Raw genomic sequence first — 15,982 nt, 5'->3', positions numbered from 1 at the left:
GATGAAGACATCGGATTGTTCAAGGAAACCCCAAAGCAGAAACTGGATCCTGCAGAAAATGTAGTTGGAAGCAAGAGGCGGTCAAGAACACCCAAGAAAAAGGTCCAGTCCTTAGAAGACCTGGTTGGCCTCAAAGAGCTTTTCCAAACACCAAGCCACACAGATAAGCCAATAGCTGGTGACCAAACCACCAAAGCACCCTGCCAATCTCCACTAGCAGGACCAGGCAACATGCCAGCAAGTAAAAAGAGGCGGCTCGAGACCCCTCCCCAGAAAGTGGGCCTGGAGGAAGAGCCCCCAGCTCTCGGGAAGTCCACCCAGATGCCAGGGGAAAGCCCACATGAACACACGGAATCAGGAGGCGGGGATAAAGACATTAAATTGTTTAACAAAACTCCAGAGCAGAAACTGAAACCTGCAGACAACGTAACTGGAAGCAAGAGGCGGCCAAGAACACCCCAAAAAAAGGTCCAGTCCCTAGAAGACCTGGTTGGCCTCAAAGAGCTTTTCCAAACCCCAGAGCAAACCAAGAAAACAACAGCTGTTGTCAAAACCACAATAGTGCCCTGCAAATCTCCGCTAGCAGAAACCGTCAACATACCAACCCACATGAAGACACGGCTCAAGGTAGCTCTGGGGAAGGTCACCGTAGAGAACGAGCTCTCAGCTGTCACGAAGCCCACCCAAAGGCCAGAGGAAGCCACACGCACACACAGAGAACCAGTAGGGGAAGATGAAGACATCAGATTGTTCAAGAAAACTCCAAAGCAGACACTGAAACCTGAGGAAGATGTAACTGGAAGCAAAAGGCAGCCAAGAACACCCAAGAAAAAGGTCCAGTCCCTAGAAGACCTGGTTGGTCTCAAAGAGCTTTTCCAAACCCCAGACCCAGGGACTGGTGACCAAACCACCAAAGTTCCCTCTAAATCTCCACGAGCAGAACCAGTCAACACGCCAGCAAGTGGAAAGAGGTGGCTCGAGACCCCTCCCCAGAAAGTGGACCTGGAGGAAGAGCCCTCAGCTCTCAGGAAGCCCACCCGGATGCCAGGGGAAAGCCCACACGAACACAGAGAACCTGGAGGTAAGGAGGAAGACATCAACTTGTTTAAGGAAACCCCAAAGCAGGAACTGGACCCTGCAGAAAATGTAACTGGAAGCAAAAAGCAGCCAAGAACACCCAGGAGGAACATCCAGTCTTTAGAAGACCTGGTTGGCCTCAAAGAGCTTTTCCAAACACCAAACCACACAGATAAGCCAATGACTGGTGACCAAACCACCAAAGCACCCTGCCAATCTCCACTAGCAGGACCAGGCAACAAGCCAACCAATAGAAGGAGGCGGCTCAAGACCCCTCCCCAGAAAGTGGACCTGGAGGAAGAACCCTCAGCTCTCAGGAAGCCCACCCAGCTGCCAGGGGAAAGCCCACATGAACACGGAGAACCTGTAGGTGGTGATGCAGACATCGGATTGTTCAAGGACACCCCAAAGCCAAAACTGGAGCCTGTAAGAAATGTATCTAGAAGCAAGAGGCGGCCAAGAACACCCAAGAAAAAGATCCAGTCCTCAGAAGACCTGGCTGGTCTCAAAGAGCTTTTCCAAACCACAGACCCAGTGACTGGTGACCGAACCACCAAAGCACCCTTCCAGTCTCCGCTTGCAGGACCAGGCAACAAGCCTACCAATAGAAGGAGGCGGCTCAAGACCCCTCCCCAGAAAGCTGATCTTAAGGAAGAGCCCTCAGCTCTCAGGAAGCCCACCCAAACGCCAGAGGAAAGCACTCACTCGCTCAGAGAATCAGGAGGTGATGATAAAGATGTTAAATTGTTTAATAGAACTGCAAAGCAGAAACTGGGCCCCACAGAAAACGTAACGGGCAGGAAAAATCGGCCAAGAGCGCCGAACCCCACCCAACCCCTGGAAGACCTGGCCAGTTTCAGAGAGTCCTTCCCGAGGCCAGATCACACCAAGCAACGGGGTGATGCTGGTGGCATCCAGGGAGCTCCAAAGCAAACACCAGACGGAGGGAAACCTGTGAAACCCCTAGCAAGAGTCCGTAGGGCCCCTCGAGGAAAGCCCGTGGAAGATCTGGCAGGCCACCGAGACCCTGCAAAATCTCGGAGTGAAAGCAGTGTTTCCCCGTCCCCAAAGAGAAAACGAGGAAACGAGGGAGGTGGCCCAGGAACAAAGAGGCTGCGCTCTGTGACACCTGCCCAGGCCACTGCCGAAGAGAAGCCTCCCCTGAAGAAAAGAAGGGGGGCCCCCAGAGAAGGACGTGACCCCCCTGAGCCCCTGACCGCGAAGAGAAAGCTAAGGATTGTAGCGGAAAGGATGGAAGTCCCAGAGGACCTGACCGGCGGCGAGAGGGAAAGCAGGACAGAGGGGCGAGAAGTAGGAAGGACGACGGCCTCTCCACAACAGGTGATGGCAGATGTCACTTAGTCGCTGTATGCCATCTCGGATGGTGTTCTCCATTCGAGGCTCTTATCCGGTATAAACTGTTGAATCTATATGCGAATATCTTCTCCCAAAGGGGTCTGCATTCAGCACAGGGAGTAACTGCAGACAAGTTAAAGAATCCTTTGGGGATTTATAGAGAGAATAGACTTCGTGTGGGAAAGTAACAGGTCAAAATTCTTATGACCAGTTTTGACGAGAGTTTCTCAGGAACTGAGTGAGTTATGGTCATCTGCAGAGGTGTGAAAGATGTCGAGGAAAGGTCGGAGCTCGGTCCTGTGTTGTCCCAGAGCCCGTAAGCAGGAGCGCTGGGTGGGCGGGGGATCAGGGTCAGTCTTTATGCGGTTAGAACAATCTGCGTGGCCGTCCGGGTCCCGAAGAGAGCCCACCTGTCAAGGTTGTGAGGCAGAGAGTTACTCCTGCATGGACAGTACTTTGTACGTTCCGTTCCAGAAACGCTGACTCTCCTGTCCTGCTTGAGCAAATGATTGCGAAAGGCTTAGGAATTCATCTACTGCCTGGAAAGGGGGCATTTTTCTAGAAAGCCCACATAATTAATGCTTGTTGTAATCGAATTTGCCATATATGACACTCAGGTGTTGTGATGGAAATTGAGCCTGGAAATTCATGGTTTGTCAGTAGAGAGGATTTCACCCTGGAATGAAGTGGTTGCTGGCCTCTTAAAACAAACGTGAAGTTTTCACATGATTTTGTTCGAAATTCCCTTTGATTGTTTTCTTCTCCGTGTTGAAGTGTGAGGTTTGTATTACTCATGATTGGCATGTGGCGGCTGTCTTGCTATTTTTAGGCGATGTCTCTCCGCTCGAGACGGCCAAATAAAACCAAGCTCGAAGAGCAAAGGCCCGAGCCTGTTAAAGCAGCAGCAGAGAAAGTGAAGACAGACAGAAATGACAAGAAGCCCCGGAAGACCTCCCAACAGACGAAGCCACAAAGCCCTGAAGGCAGAGCCAAGAGTTCTCCACCTGCGGGCCGAGTCCTTGCAAGTAGAATGTGTCTACGGTCTACAAGACCGAGGAAGGTGCCCTTGCCTGACGTGGCAGAGGAGAAGCAAAGGGAGAAAGGTGTGGGTGTCCACGTGAAGAATCAGGAGGAAGAAGTAACACCACGTTCAGACGTCATGTCTTTGAGATCCAGAAAAGTTAAGATCCCTCCTGGAGGAAATGCTTTGGAGAGTGAATCCCAACAGCGAGTAACTCGGAGTGCCAAGAGATGTGCTGGAAATATAAAAAGGGTACGTAACTCACTGGTTTTCTTTTCTTCTTTCTGTTTCTTTTATTTTGAGGGAGAAGGAGCGAGAATCCCAAGCAGGCTTCGAGCTGTCAGTGCAGAGCCCCACACGGGACTTGAGCTCACGAACCGTGAGATCATGATTTGAACCCAAATCAAGAGTTGGACGCTTAACCGACTGAGCCACCAGGAGCCCCTGTTTTCCTATTTTCACGAGCAGAGGATGTTTCAATCCGATCTTGCCCCATGTTCAAAAACAAACATTACATATAACTTGCTGCCAGGTCCCAGTTACACTAGTGTGGGAAGCATGAGCGTGTCGTCGTAGCTGTGTTTAGGGGATTCCGCTTCAGATAGAAAACTGACAGGAAGACCCCCTTCAGAAAGAGCAAGCACTTACTGACGCAGAAGGGTGGTCCTGTCTGGATCTCCTGGGATTTGCTTTGGAAAGCTAGACCGGATGAAAGTCAAGAGTGTCCATGAGACGAGTGGTACCACGTGCTTGCTAACGTGGCATCACGTTCAGGAGCCCATGAGCCGTCTGCCATTTGAATAAATCCACGGTGCATGGTTAAATCCAGTCGGTGTTCTCCTGGGGAACACTTGATGTTGTTAGTTTAAAAGTAGGGAGGGGGTTCAGTAGCTCCCTGTTTGCGAGTGGTGTAAACTTCTTAGCACGCGGCTGGAGATCTCCAGAGGCCAGTGCCGTGGCCGCCCCTCTGATGTGCGTGCGTGACCTCACCGCTTGACCGGCTGGTCTGACTCAGTGCGAGCGGCGAAGGCAGAAGGGGTCTGTTCACCGCGTGTTGGAACGATGGTGACGGTGCCCGCGTACGTCCCCGCCCAGGACGTCACTGGGTGCCCCCGCCATCCTTTGAGCCGTGAGGGAAAAGCGACAGAGCGGGTGTGTGTGGTCAGCAGAAACCGAATGTATTGCCCCCAGCCCCTGATTAGCTGCTAAAGCGCCCATTCTACTGTCCTCTGCGGGGTGGGAGTCCACCATGACACTTTGCCAATACTCGGGTCATCGGATGGCCATCTGCGCTGGGGTAAGGTGATACCTTCAGTCATCGTTCGAGGGGTTCAGGGTGCGTGCATTCAAACTGAGCCTTTGGCTTTTTTAATTCTTGCCTTTTGTCCTCCTGACCCTTCCCTCCCTTCAGGTATTAAAGACCACTTGGTAAGGGGGACCCCTGGGTGGCTCAGTCCGTTAAGCGGCCCGACTGTTGGTTTCAGCTCAGGTCATGATCTCACGGTTCGTAGGTTCGAGCCCTAAATCGGGCTCCACGCTGACGGTGCGAAGCCTGCTTGGGATTCTCTCTCTCTCTCTCTCTCTCTCTGCCCCTCCCCTGCTTGTGTTCTCTCTCTCAAAATAAATACACTTAATAAATAAATAAATATCACTTGGTAAAGTCACTGATGGGGTCTGCTTCCGAAGTATCCTCAACATGACATACTTTTTCTGATGCGCTGTTGGGTTGGGGGACAGCGTAAAGTAGGAGCAGACACCCGACTTGCTTCTGAAAGGGCAGATCGTCCTTTGTCTTATCTCCCTGTCCAGAGGGATGAGCCTCCTCTCGGCTCCTCTTGGAGCACACACAGCGGGCGGTCTCCGGTCACACGCGCTGAGTGTGGAGAGATTGTGCACCTCATACCAGAGATGAGTTAGAAAACCCAAAAGATTTTGTCCTGTTGATAAATTTGAATTCACTTTTTTGAGTGGCTTTTTTTTTTCTTAAGTTTATTTATTCATTTATTTCGAGAGACAGAGAGAGAAAGAGCGCAGGCAGGGAGGGGCAGAGAGAGAGCGAGAGAGAGAATCCCAAGCAGGCTCTGCGCTGTCAGCACAGAGCCCAACATGGGGCTTGAATTCACGAACCGTGAGATCATGACCTGAGCAGAAACCCAGAGTCGGACGCTTAACCGGCTGAGCCACCCAGGCGCCCCTTGAGTGGTATTTTTTTTTTTAATTAGTGAAAATGTGTGTATTTGCGTGGCAGTTTTCTTTCTTTTTTTTATTACTGTCTGAACTTAAAAACAGGTTACAGAGCTTCCTATTTAAATCTAAAAAACCAAATAGTAAAAGCATTTTAAAGGACAAAAGCGACGTTCACGGGTTACCTCCTAAAACTCATTTCCAACCTTAAAATTAATTTCCTAGAACTCCAGGCGTGCATCACACCTAATCAGGCTTTGGGATTTTGCAGAGTGTGGTTGGTTACAAAAATTGTTCTCTTCAATTACTTAAGAGTTCTATTTTTTCTTTCCAAACAGGATGAGTTCAATGCGTGCATCAAGAGAATAAGAACCAGAAGTCGTCGGGACAATGAAGATGTTTAGCTAAGACGTTTAAAAGGGGTGGGGGAAGCGATACATTCCATTTAGTGATATGTTTTAGTAGCATATTTGGGTCAATTTAAAAGGGAGTTGTGTAAATAATGTTATTCGGGTGTCTAAGAAATCTTAGAATTTTCTATCTCCAGATGGCATATTCACAGAGGCCTCGTGGAGGTCATGGAGAAGACTATCCACCATCACTCACAGAGTGATAAAAACGTAAACCTTGGGTTGGGGCGGGTGGGGGGCTTGGGACCTAGAAATGGCTTTCAACTTGGCAGAACGTGGCCCTGAAGTTTATGACCCGTCCGTCCTTGTCAGCCGTGTATGCCAGCACGTGCCGCACGGCTCTGTAAATGCTTCACGTGGGTCTGGGTCCCACATCAGAATGTGAAAGCAGGGGCTTCTGTCTCTGTGTCCCCAACACTGGGCAGGCACTCAGGAAACGTTAGGGAATGGGCAGATTCGAATGGATTAATGAGACATGTCAGATATTTCTTTACAATGGGGGAGGCTTTTGGCCCCGCTCGCCACGGCTCTTGGCCAGCTGCACAGGACAGCCCTCTCCTCGGTGTCCCCAGCACTGGAGGGAATACAAGTGTGACCTGGAGGAAGCTGGTGGTCCCACCTTCAAGATGGAAGGGGTCACTGAATTTAAGGACCGACTGGGAGGGGGCCTGCCTTCTTCGCTTGAAGAATATTCGTCTCACCTGGGACTGCTCACATCTGAGAAGGCCTCCACCCCGAGCCTCAGGGCCGTCGGCCGGGGCGCCCCTCATCCCTGAACAGTGCGGCCTCTTCCGGCTACTCGTGCTTTCTGTCCTGTCTTTTCCCTTCTCCCAACCTCCTGGATCTGCGCCTGCCTGTGCGTTCTCAGACCACACCTGTCGGCCTGCCTTAGGGCCCCACACGCCACCTTGTCCAGAAAACAACACAAACCCTCCTCCTAAGGAACGGCCGTGATTCCCGGGCTGTCCTCAGACCCAGGCCGCTGGGCATTTCCACCTTCTCGTGTTCTACTTTGTCTCGTTCCTCTTTCTGTGTCCCCTAAGTTAGAAGGTAGCGCATCCTCCCTCCGGTCACCTGTCTGAGTCTTCCCCGCTCGTCCAGCCGTGTCGAGGCGAGGATGGGACACAAGACAGGGTAGCTGTCCCCCACGGCGTCCCTGTCTGTCCATTCTTCTGTCATTGTGTCTGGCGTGGAGCCAGGTTCACATAATAAAAAATGTTTGCTGAATGAATGCATGAATCTAGGCGTGTCTCTGGGTCACTGCGAGTTGCCTTTGCCGTTGTGGCTGCCGTAAGAACACTCTGAACAGTGTTGTCTAAAATCACACGGAAGAGTGACAGCCTGGGGAGGGCGGTAGGTGGGAGCGGGGGTGGGGGGGACATCCAAGAGTCCACAGAGCAGGTGATGGTTGAACTGGGCCAGAAAGGGGTGGGATCTCGGGGAGCAGAAGAAGGGAGAGTAGTTTAGGAAGGGCAGCTTTTTTTTTTTTTTTTTTTTTAGAAAAGGCACTTTTCTTTGAAGGTGCGAGTCATAAATGTGTCATTTAGGTAACGAAACACAAGGAAATGTAAAATAGTAGGATTTTCCTATGATTAAGTTGTTCTGCCGACACTTCAGATTTCGTAGTAATTATGAACCTCGCACGTAGAAAAATTTCAATTAGCCATATGCCTGGGGAATGGAATATACTGGTTAATTAAAAACCCCTTTAGGGTTCAATTCTAACCAAAAATCTCACTGCAATATATCAGATTTCCTCACCTTCGTAAGGGTACAGTATTTTAAGAGCACAGTAAGGGTGGTTTTCATTTTACCGTAAATGCTGCGTTAGAAAAGCTCATTCAAACAAGTGTTTGATTAAACATGTCCGCAGGACACAGGTTTCGCTTAGCTTTTAAGCATCAGACAGACATTAACCAGCTAGGCCAACTCTGTTTGAACACAGGGTTGCAAGAAATAAATACCTACTGGCTGTGTGGTTTGGTAACTTCTCTGGGCCTCGGATTCCAAATGAGTAACATCCATCTGACAGAAAGTTCTCAATGAACAGAAACTACTTTTACTTTTTTTTTTTTCCTTGCCTCCAAGCTTCTGCGTGATCTGCCTGCCAATCTCTCTTTGCCTTTCTTTTAGGTTTTTAAATTTATTTTGAGAGATAGAGAGAGCACAGGCAGAGGAGGGCTGGGCAGGGGGTGGGGGGAGAGAATCTCAAGCAGACTCCACACTGTCAGCGTGGAGCCCGGTGGGAGGCTTGAGCTCACGAACTGAGATATGACCTGAGCTGAAATCCATCAGGTGCTTGGGGCACCTGGGTGGCTCAGTCAGGCATCTGACTTCAGCTGCTTCAGATTCTGGGTCTCTCTCTCTGCCCCACCCCTGCTGTCTCTCTTTCAAAATAAATACACAATAATAAAAAAAAAAGTCGGACGCTTAACCGACTGAACCTCCCAGGTACGCCGCTCTTTGACCTCCTTTACTCGAGTTTTGTACCAGCCAGCTTTTGACTTCCTTAGGCAAGACCCTTCCACACATACACCCTCCTATACACACTCCTACAACCATATGCTACACGTGCATGTGCACACACACACACACACACACGTACACCACCTGTCCCCACCTCCTTCCTGCCTCACAAACGATTTCCTCCAGTCCTGAGCTCAGCTGTGGTGAGGCTCCCTCAAAGAAGCCTGGGTCACCCCCTTTCCCAGGCCGGGTTGGGTCCCCGTTTCTTGCTCTGGAGTCATCCTGTGCTAACTTGTGGCACGCCGTTCTGTGGAAACTGGAACATTGACTGAGAGCCGGCCTCCTGTCCTAGGACTAAGCTGTGGCCTTCCGTGAAGGGCAGCCCGGGTATTCACCATCGCCGCGTGTCAGTAGTGACCCCAGGCAGAGGGGGTACCCAGCCGGGTGTCCTTGAAATGAAATTTTAAAACCCAGGGGATTCTTATTAAAGGGAGGAAAGGAAAAAGGAAGAAAAAAACAAGCAAACTCAGGAGCCAAGAGGGGGGAGCAGCGGACCAGGGCTGAGTCAGAAGGCCTGCTCTTCCAGACTGTCTCCATCTCTACAGCTCTGTCGTGAAGGGACCGCTTTCTTCCTGGCCCGTGAGCCATCACGTGAACTCTAGGAGCAGCCCGCACGTGTAGGGGGAGGGGACTCCTGGAAACCCTAGTCATCTATCTGCTCAGTCTGGGCACGAGTTGTGTCCAGGGACAAGGACTTGACCCAGGGCCACCAGAGATGGCCAGGAAGGCTGAGGTTGCTCAGTCTCTTATCTGGCTGCCCAAATAGGTCCTGGATCCTGGGAGAGAATGTGTGGGCCGGTCTTGGAGGTAGGGGCCAGGGGTGAGTGGGATTGTCCCCGGGAGGAGGTTTTCTGTCGGGAGGTAAAGTCAGGTGTCTGGGTGTGTCTGGAATCTATCACCACGTGGAGGGGCTGAGGAAGGAAAGGAGGGAAGGCCTCCCTCAATCCTACACACAAATCAGGACGGAATCTAGGCCGTCACTGCCTGGCCCCTCACCTGGCCCAGGCATCCGGGGTTGTCGTGGAAAGACTCCTTCGCAAATGTCAACTCCATAAATTCTACCTCTTCACTAAAAATGACTTAAGATATGTGGCTGGGATCCCAGGTTTTGCTGGGCTTTCTAGAAGCTTCCTCTAGATGAGCTGCTGGAGTCATCTTCTAGGAAACAGATCTGGTATTCCAGCCGCAGTTCCCGGGACCCCGATTCCAGTGCTATGCAGATGGCCCAGGCCCCTGACGTGCCTCCAGGACATGGTCCCAGCCTTCCCCCTCTTAGTGCCACCAGCATGGAGGGCCACGCTGGCACAGAGCATTCAACAATCTGTAAATTGGGATTGCATGAATGTTGCTGTTTACAAAGGAACAAGATGCCCGTGACTTGTTCCCATGAAGCTCCTCCTTGTGTCTACAGTCCTGTGTCCCAGGAATGAAGGCTCGATTTGATCCGTTTATTGGGTATCGCCATGCAAGAGCCACAGAGGGCCTGGGCAGCCCCGCCTTGTGCTCATCAACCCAATCTAGAAGCTGGTGAGCCCCAAAGCTTCCTGGACAAGGGGCTTTAACAGCCAGCACTGACAATATTTTATCAAGCATGGAAGGGAAATATTCGTAGTAAGAATAACAAAGGGTTAGTGTCCGTGCTATAAAAAGAATCACCGAGGAATCAACAATAGATTGAGGAAATAAACCAATGAGGAAAAGCCAAATGACACAACTTGGAAAATGGATAAAAAATATGAATTGGTGATTCGCAGATGAAATACAAATACTAAAAGCGTGAAGAGATGCTCAACCCACTAGAAGTTAGGGAGATGCAAATTGAGATGACGTATGTTTTTTTTTTTTTTTTTTTTGGCCTCTCAGTTTTGCACAAATGAAAGGGATCTGCCAACACCCAGGGATAGTGGTGTGTCAGGAAACGGGCACCCCCCGCACCGTGGGCGGTGATGCGCTGGGGCACTTCTGGGCGGTGGCAAATTGGCAATTCCTATTTCTATTGCACATGCATTTGCCCTTCGCCCCAGAAGCTCCACTTCCAGGAAGCTCTCCCGGAGAAGCGCTTTGCAGCTGAAACGCACACGTGTGCAAGCATTTTCCTCGGAAAATGACGCGGGGACGCCGTGAGCCGATGCCCACCGTGGAGGAACGGCCACCAGAGCTCGTTAGGTTTGGAGAGGGCCAAGCAGCCCTCGGAGACCGGACGAGGAAGGAGTTCAAGTGCCGACTCGCCCGGATGCTGAGACAGACCTTCGGGCAAACAGGCAATTCACACAACGGCACGCTGGTGGCATATATGTCGTCACGGCAAAGACGCCAAGTTTCCATGTATTAATGTCTCTAACATTCAGATGTAGCTCACCGCTGAGCCCTCCGCTGCTAACAGGTGCATCCCTGACCCACACCATTCAGTCCCAGGGAGGTGCTAACCTGCCTCGGTGGTCGTTCAACCTGTCTGTCTGTCCGAGGTCGCTCGCACCTGGTGTCTTGTTGGAAATATTTCCATTTGACTGGGGGGGGGGGTTCCTCTACGGCAGGCCTGGCGCGTCTTCCCTTCCTGAGGCTGTGGGCTCCGGAAGGTTGGCTGAGCCACCTGGTCCCTGGTTGGCTGGTTGATGCCCCTCTTTGAACCCCCCACCCTCCCCCAAACCTCCTTTCTTCCATCCCTCCTCCCCTGTCTGCTCTCTCCCTTCTGCGGTTCCCCTCTCCCCAGTGGAAGGGTCCTGCTGTACTTAGCACTGCTAAGGGGCATGCAGACAGACAGACAGACCCATAAGGAACCGCCAGTAATTAAGCAACCCATACGAGCATGTGGCATTTCACAGCAGGTGACATTTTTCAGAGGGAGGAGGGGAGAGGAATCATCCATTTTACGAAATCATCCATTTTAACAAATACAACAAGCCTCATAAAATGTAGTAAATAAATACAACCACTAATAACAAGCGTGTGTTTACACTCCACGTGAGGCCTGAAATACCTCGCGGGTGGGTCCGGAAAGGGGGGTGGAGGTGGAAGGAGCACGGAGGCAGAGTTGGGGGGTGAGCAGAGACACGCAGATGTGCGAAGGGAGGCCTGACGGGGTTTCCGATTTTAGGAGGGAAATCAGTGTCGGAAGGACTTTGTGACTCTGCCTGGCCGCAGACGCGGTCCGTCATCTTCCTTGGGGACTCCAAGAAACCACCGCTCAGAGCTCAGATCGCTGTCTGGACTCCAGGAGGAGCACGGGCTCCCAGAAGGGCGAGTTGTTAGTGCTGCACGCACAGCTCACGCCTACTGAGGAGCAGCGGGGAGCTGGGGCCACCCCCCGGCCGGCCACTGTGCCCACGGTCGGGGCTGTTTCCAAGCCAGGGCGGAGCTACATTTTAGAAGTCTTAAATTATGGTCTACATGAATCAATGTCTACCTCCTAATGAATGTCTTGTCTAAAAGGACGTAAGGCACAGGAATACAACGAAGAGATTTCACGGAAGAACGAGACGCAGGCTGGAAGTCAAAGTAAAGATTTATCCTTGCATCAGACTGTTTTAGATCTTGCAATTTGCATATACAAAGAATTCAGCAACATTCACTGGCATTATAATCAGAGCAAGATCAAATTACAGATGTAATAAAAGAAACTATGATAGTTGAAACGGGGACTACAGATGTATATTATAAAGATTGCACATAAATTAAACACGATTTAGTTAAACAAAAGTATCAGGAACCACACATCTTAAAAATCACATGGGCATGTCTTCGAATGCTGAAACAGACGTGTCAGGCTCATTTAAAAAAGTTTTTAAAAACACATAAAAATACCTTTCAAAACACTGGTATGCATTCTTCATTCGTCTAGCACATGGAGAGAAACAGTAGAGTGAGTCACACAGTGACCGTACAGTCGATCAGAACGGTAGGCTCCTAATCGCTATTTGGCATTTGGATGCAGCCTCATGCGACACACAAAAACGTGAAGGTAAGAATGGCCTCGTCAGCCCCGTCAGCGGGGCGCTGTCATGTCCATGGACCTTCTTTGACAGAGGGGGAAGGAGAGGTCGGCTTTCCCGGTTGCACAGAGAGGGTAGCGCGTCCCCGAAGGGACTCTTTGGACTGGGTGGGTCGGGGGGGGGGCCTGGGCAGAGGCCAGGAGGCTGCAATCCCCAGGCCCCTAGAAAGGCAAGTACTGCCCTCGACTGGGGACAGGGGTCCTGTGCCCTAGGGGTCGCGGCTTCTGCCTTGTTTCCAGAGGCGGAAGGACCAAAGCGGGTGCCAGGATGCCTGCAGAGGGCACAGGGAGACAGAACAATGCACAAACGGGGCACTTTCCCGAGGGCACCCCTGGTAAGTTCGACCTGAATCGCCACACAAGAGATGCCAGGTAGACCACTGAAGGAACCGACAGCTTCTCATGAGGGCTCCTAAATTAGACCCGAGTCCATTCCCTTGACTTTGACCCTGAACCCTCGGGTACATTACAAATCACTTTCATCACGACGTAGCCAGCTCGGTTTCTAGGGTTTGGTGCCAAACGAAAAGCTTGGTTCTCTCTCTTCCCCTTCAGTCACAGAAAGGCTTTGGCGGGGGGGGGGGGGGGGGATTCTGACAATGAAAACATATGGGACCAGCTGGTGCATCTTGCAGAGCTGCCTCCATCTTCCTCTTCGACCCAAACGTATCCTCACGGTCCCGGGAAGGACGGAGGGATGTATTCAGCACTGCGTGTGCCCAGGGATGCAGCTGGCGGCGGCGGCATCGGTCACAAAGTTGTGCTCTCGCCCTTCCGGCTGGCACCCCTTCTGCCATGGAGTGGAGCTCAGAGGAGCCACGGAGACTTGATCACCGTGAGGCTATCGTTAGTATGCAAGAAACCCTGGGATCACATTGTGCACACCAGAAACGGACACGGGATGAACAGTGCAATAGGAAGGTGCAGTCACTTCTCAGTGGAAATGTCAAATAAGGCCTTTATATTTCTTTTTAAAAGCAAAAAAAAAAAAAAAAAAAAAAAACAACACTGTACCCCAAATGCACATCTTAAGTGCTTTAGTATGTTAGAGCAGGTGTCTTTATTTTTTTATATTTTTATATATATATATATTGTGCTCATATGCTCATCTGCTACCTAACGGCCACAGAAAGATCACCGACATTAAATTAAACTTTTCTACATTCAACCTTCTCCCTTTTGTCGCCCCATAAGCCAATCCAGTCTGGCAGTGAGATTATTATTATCCAGTGTCAAAGGTCTCAGTAGTATTTCCATTCAAAAATAAGTTAGCCTTTAGATTAAGGATTTCTCTCTGTGTGTCTTTTATTTAAATATTAAGGAGGGGGACTTTAAAAAAAAACTGTATAAATCTAGATTTTAAGATTTCTTTTCTTACAAACAATCTTAGCGTGTACAAGATTTAAAAAAAAAAACAAACCCAAAATGCTTCTCAGAAAGTTGAAAGCATCAGTGCTTGTGGTGGTCTCCCCAAGCGTGTGCTCTTGGCATCTGCGTGAGTCAGACGTTTGGCTCTATCCGCACGTTAGGATTAGGAAGTGGTTTGTGTTGAGCCTCTAGGTAGCTCGAGACCAGAGGCAAGAGTGAGAAATGCAGTTGGTTTGATTCTCAGAGACTCCTCTGAGCCAAACACTTGGACAGACGGACAAGTGGCCACGTGGGAACGCAGCCTGATAGCTGATTTTGCCGTACCCAAGGCCATGGGTGACCATGCCACCAGCACTGACATCTCCCCACTTCTGGCCCAGACAGCACGGACCCAGCCTTGAGTAAACGCACGTGTATCACTATATGGTCACCAACTGTGCTCATGCATTTTATACCTGCACGCGGGCTGTGACGCCCTTGATCTTTAAAATGTACAGGTAAACCACATGAGTTGAGACTGAGGACTTCACAGGATCCCCTACTTACGGTGTATCTCCATGAACATTTTACCTCCCGCAAAATGCCACTGCGCAGGCCTGTAAAAATCAGTGTCTGGACAGGGAATTTTCAACTGATTTTTGAGTCCTCGACCGCTTTCTTAACAGCGGGCTCTGTGTTTACTCTCCTGCGTCAAGCACACATTGCATATTAAGATTTTTAACATTTAGACGTGCTGAACGTGTGAAATTATAGGATATGATGAATCTAACGCAAAATTAGAGTATTTACTGATATTAGCAGAAATGCGTTTTACGGGATATTACTTGACCTTCATACATTATTCCCGTTCTTAAAAGGGGTATTTAAGATTTAATAACTTTATAGCAGTGGCCTTTAAAGCGTAACAAAATATATACAAAGAAATTAGGACGGGGATTAATGTCAACTATGAAATAAATTAACGTGATCTTTATAAAATATACTGACCATTAAATTAAAAAATATTTTAAGGCAGGAATTTCATTTGAAATTAGCATAATCAGAAAATATATCAATAAAATCTTGTACCACTTTGTAGCAGAATTCATACTGTTCCTGAAAAAAAAAACAAGAAAATATTAAAATGATTTTTTAAATTCCATTAATTCAATTAGGAGAAACTCATAAAAAGAAGCCAAAAAAAAAAAAAAAGTCTGACTAGTCTCATACTGGTTACACAGAGACGTTTCCAGGTAAAACTGTTTTTGTAACATAAAAAAATGTCAACGATTAGTTTCAACTTAGTGTATTTGAGGAGAGTCTGAGTAAAAGGTCTTCAGTTTTCATACTTAAAATGGAAAACAGGGGCACCTGGGAGGCTTGGTTAAGCGTCTGACTTCAGCTCAGGTCTTGATCTCACATTTCAGGAGTTCAAGCCCCACGTCGCACTCTGTGCTGACAGCTCGGAGCCTGGAGCTGCTTCGGATTCTGTGTCTCCCTCTCTCTCTGCCCCTCCCCTGCTTGTGCTCTCTCTTTCTCTCTCTCTCTCAAAAACTAATAAACATTAAAAAACTGGAAAACAACTATTTTTGAAATAAAAATTTAAAAAAAACCACAATATTTAACTTCAAATAAACTTCATAATGTAACAAAGAAGTAACCTATGAAAGTTAAAAAAGATGAAAATCTAGGGTATTTTTAAGCCTCAATTTACTCCAAAAAGGGACATTGTTTTATATAAATTTTAGAATTCAAAAAACATCGCCTTCTATCTAAGGCATCTGACTTATTAAAACACTCCTGTGCATCATTTGACTCTCACCCTCCTCACAAATCGTGAGTTAGTTGAGCATCCAACTTCAGCTCAGGTCATGATCTCACATTTCATGAGTTCGAGCCCCACATCAAACTGTTGATGAGTTCGAGCACCGCGTCAGGCTCTGTGCTGACAGCTCAGAGCCTGGAACCTGCTTCGGATTCTGTGTTTCCCTCTCTCTCTCTGCCCCTAACCCACCTGCATTCTGTTTCTCTCAAAAATCCAATAAACATTAAAAACAAACAAGGAGGTGTTTG

The 15,982-nt window shown here is 49.3% G+C and overlaps 2 protein-coding genes across 12 annotated transcripts in view; one reads left to right on the top strand and one right to left on the bottom strand.

Moving 5' to 3' along the window:
• The window catches only part of MKI67 (marker of proliferation Ki-67), a 26,365-nt gene extending 19,086 nt beyond the window's left edge, over positions 1 to 7,279 (top strand). For 5 of the 9 annotated variants that reach the window (XM_040486778.1, XM_040486774.1, XM_040486782.1 and 2 more), the window contains 3 exons: positions 371 to 2,418; positions 3,263 to 3,706; positions 5,977 to 7,279. In XM_040486778.1, the coding sequence (XP_040342712.1) occupies positions 371 to 2,418; positions 3,263 to 3,706; positions 5,977 to 6,042 (2,558 nt within the window). In that variant the 3' untranslated portion in view covers positions 6,043 to 7,279. Of the gene's footprint in view, positions 2,419 to 3,262; positions 3,707 to 5,976 lie in introns of all 9 variants that reach the window. The other 4 variants (XM_040486780.1, XM_040486779.1, XM_040486777.1 and 1 more) reach the window with 4 other exon arrangements.
• A 4,779-nt stretch (positions 7,280 to 12,058) lies between these two features.
• Positions 12,059 to 15,982, bottom strand: part of PTPRE (protein tyrosine phosphatase receptor type E) — a 94,557-nt gene continuing 90,633 nt past the window's right edge. For all 3 annotated transcript variants that reach the window (XM_040486784.1, XM_040486783.1, XM_040486785.1), the window contains one exon: positions 12,059 to 15,025. In XM_040486784.1, coding sequence (XP_040342718.1) covers positions 14,951 to 15,025 — 75 coding nt within the window. In that variant the 3' untranslated portion in view covers positions 12,059 to 14,950. The remainder of the gene's footprint in view (positions 15,026 to 15,982) is intronic.

The sequence above is a fragment of the Herpailurus yagouaroundi genome, unplaced genomic scaffold (genome assembly GCF_014898765.1).
Source record: "Herpailurus yagouaroundi ecotype Mexico unplaced genomic scaffold, PumYag 163, whole genome shotgun sequence".
NCBI lineage: Eukaryota > Metazoa > Chordata > Mammalia > Carnivora > Felidae > Herpailurus > Herpailurus yagouaroundi.
This window is presented reverse-complemented; position numbering and strand designations above follow the sequence as displayed.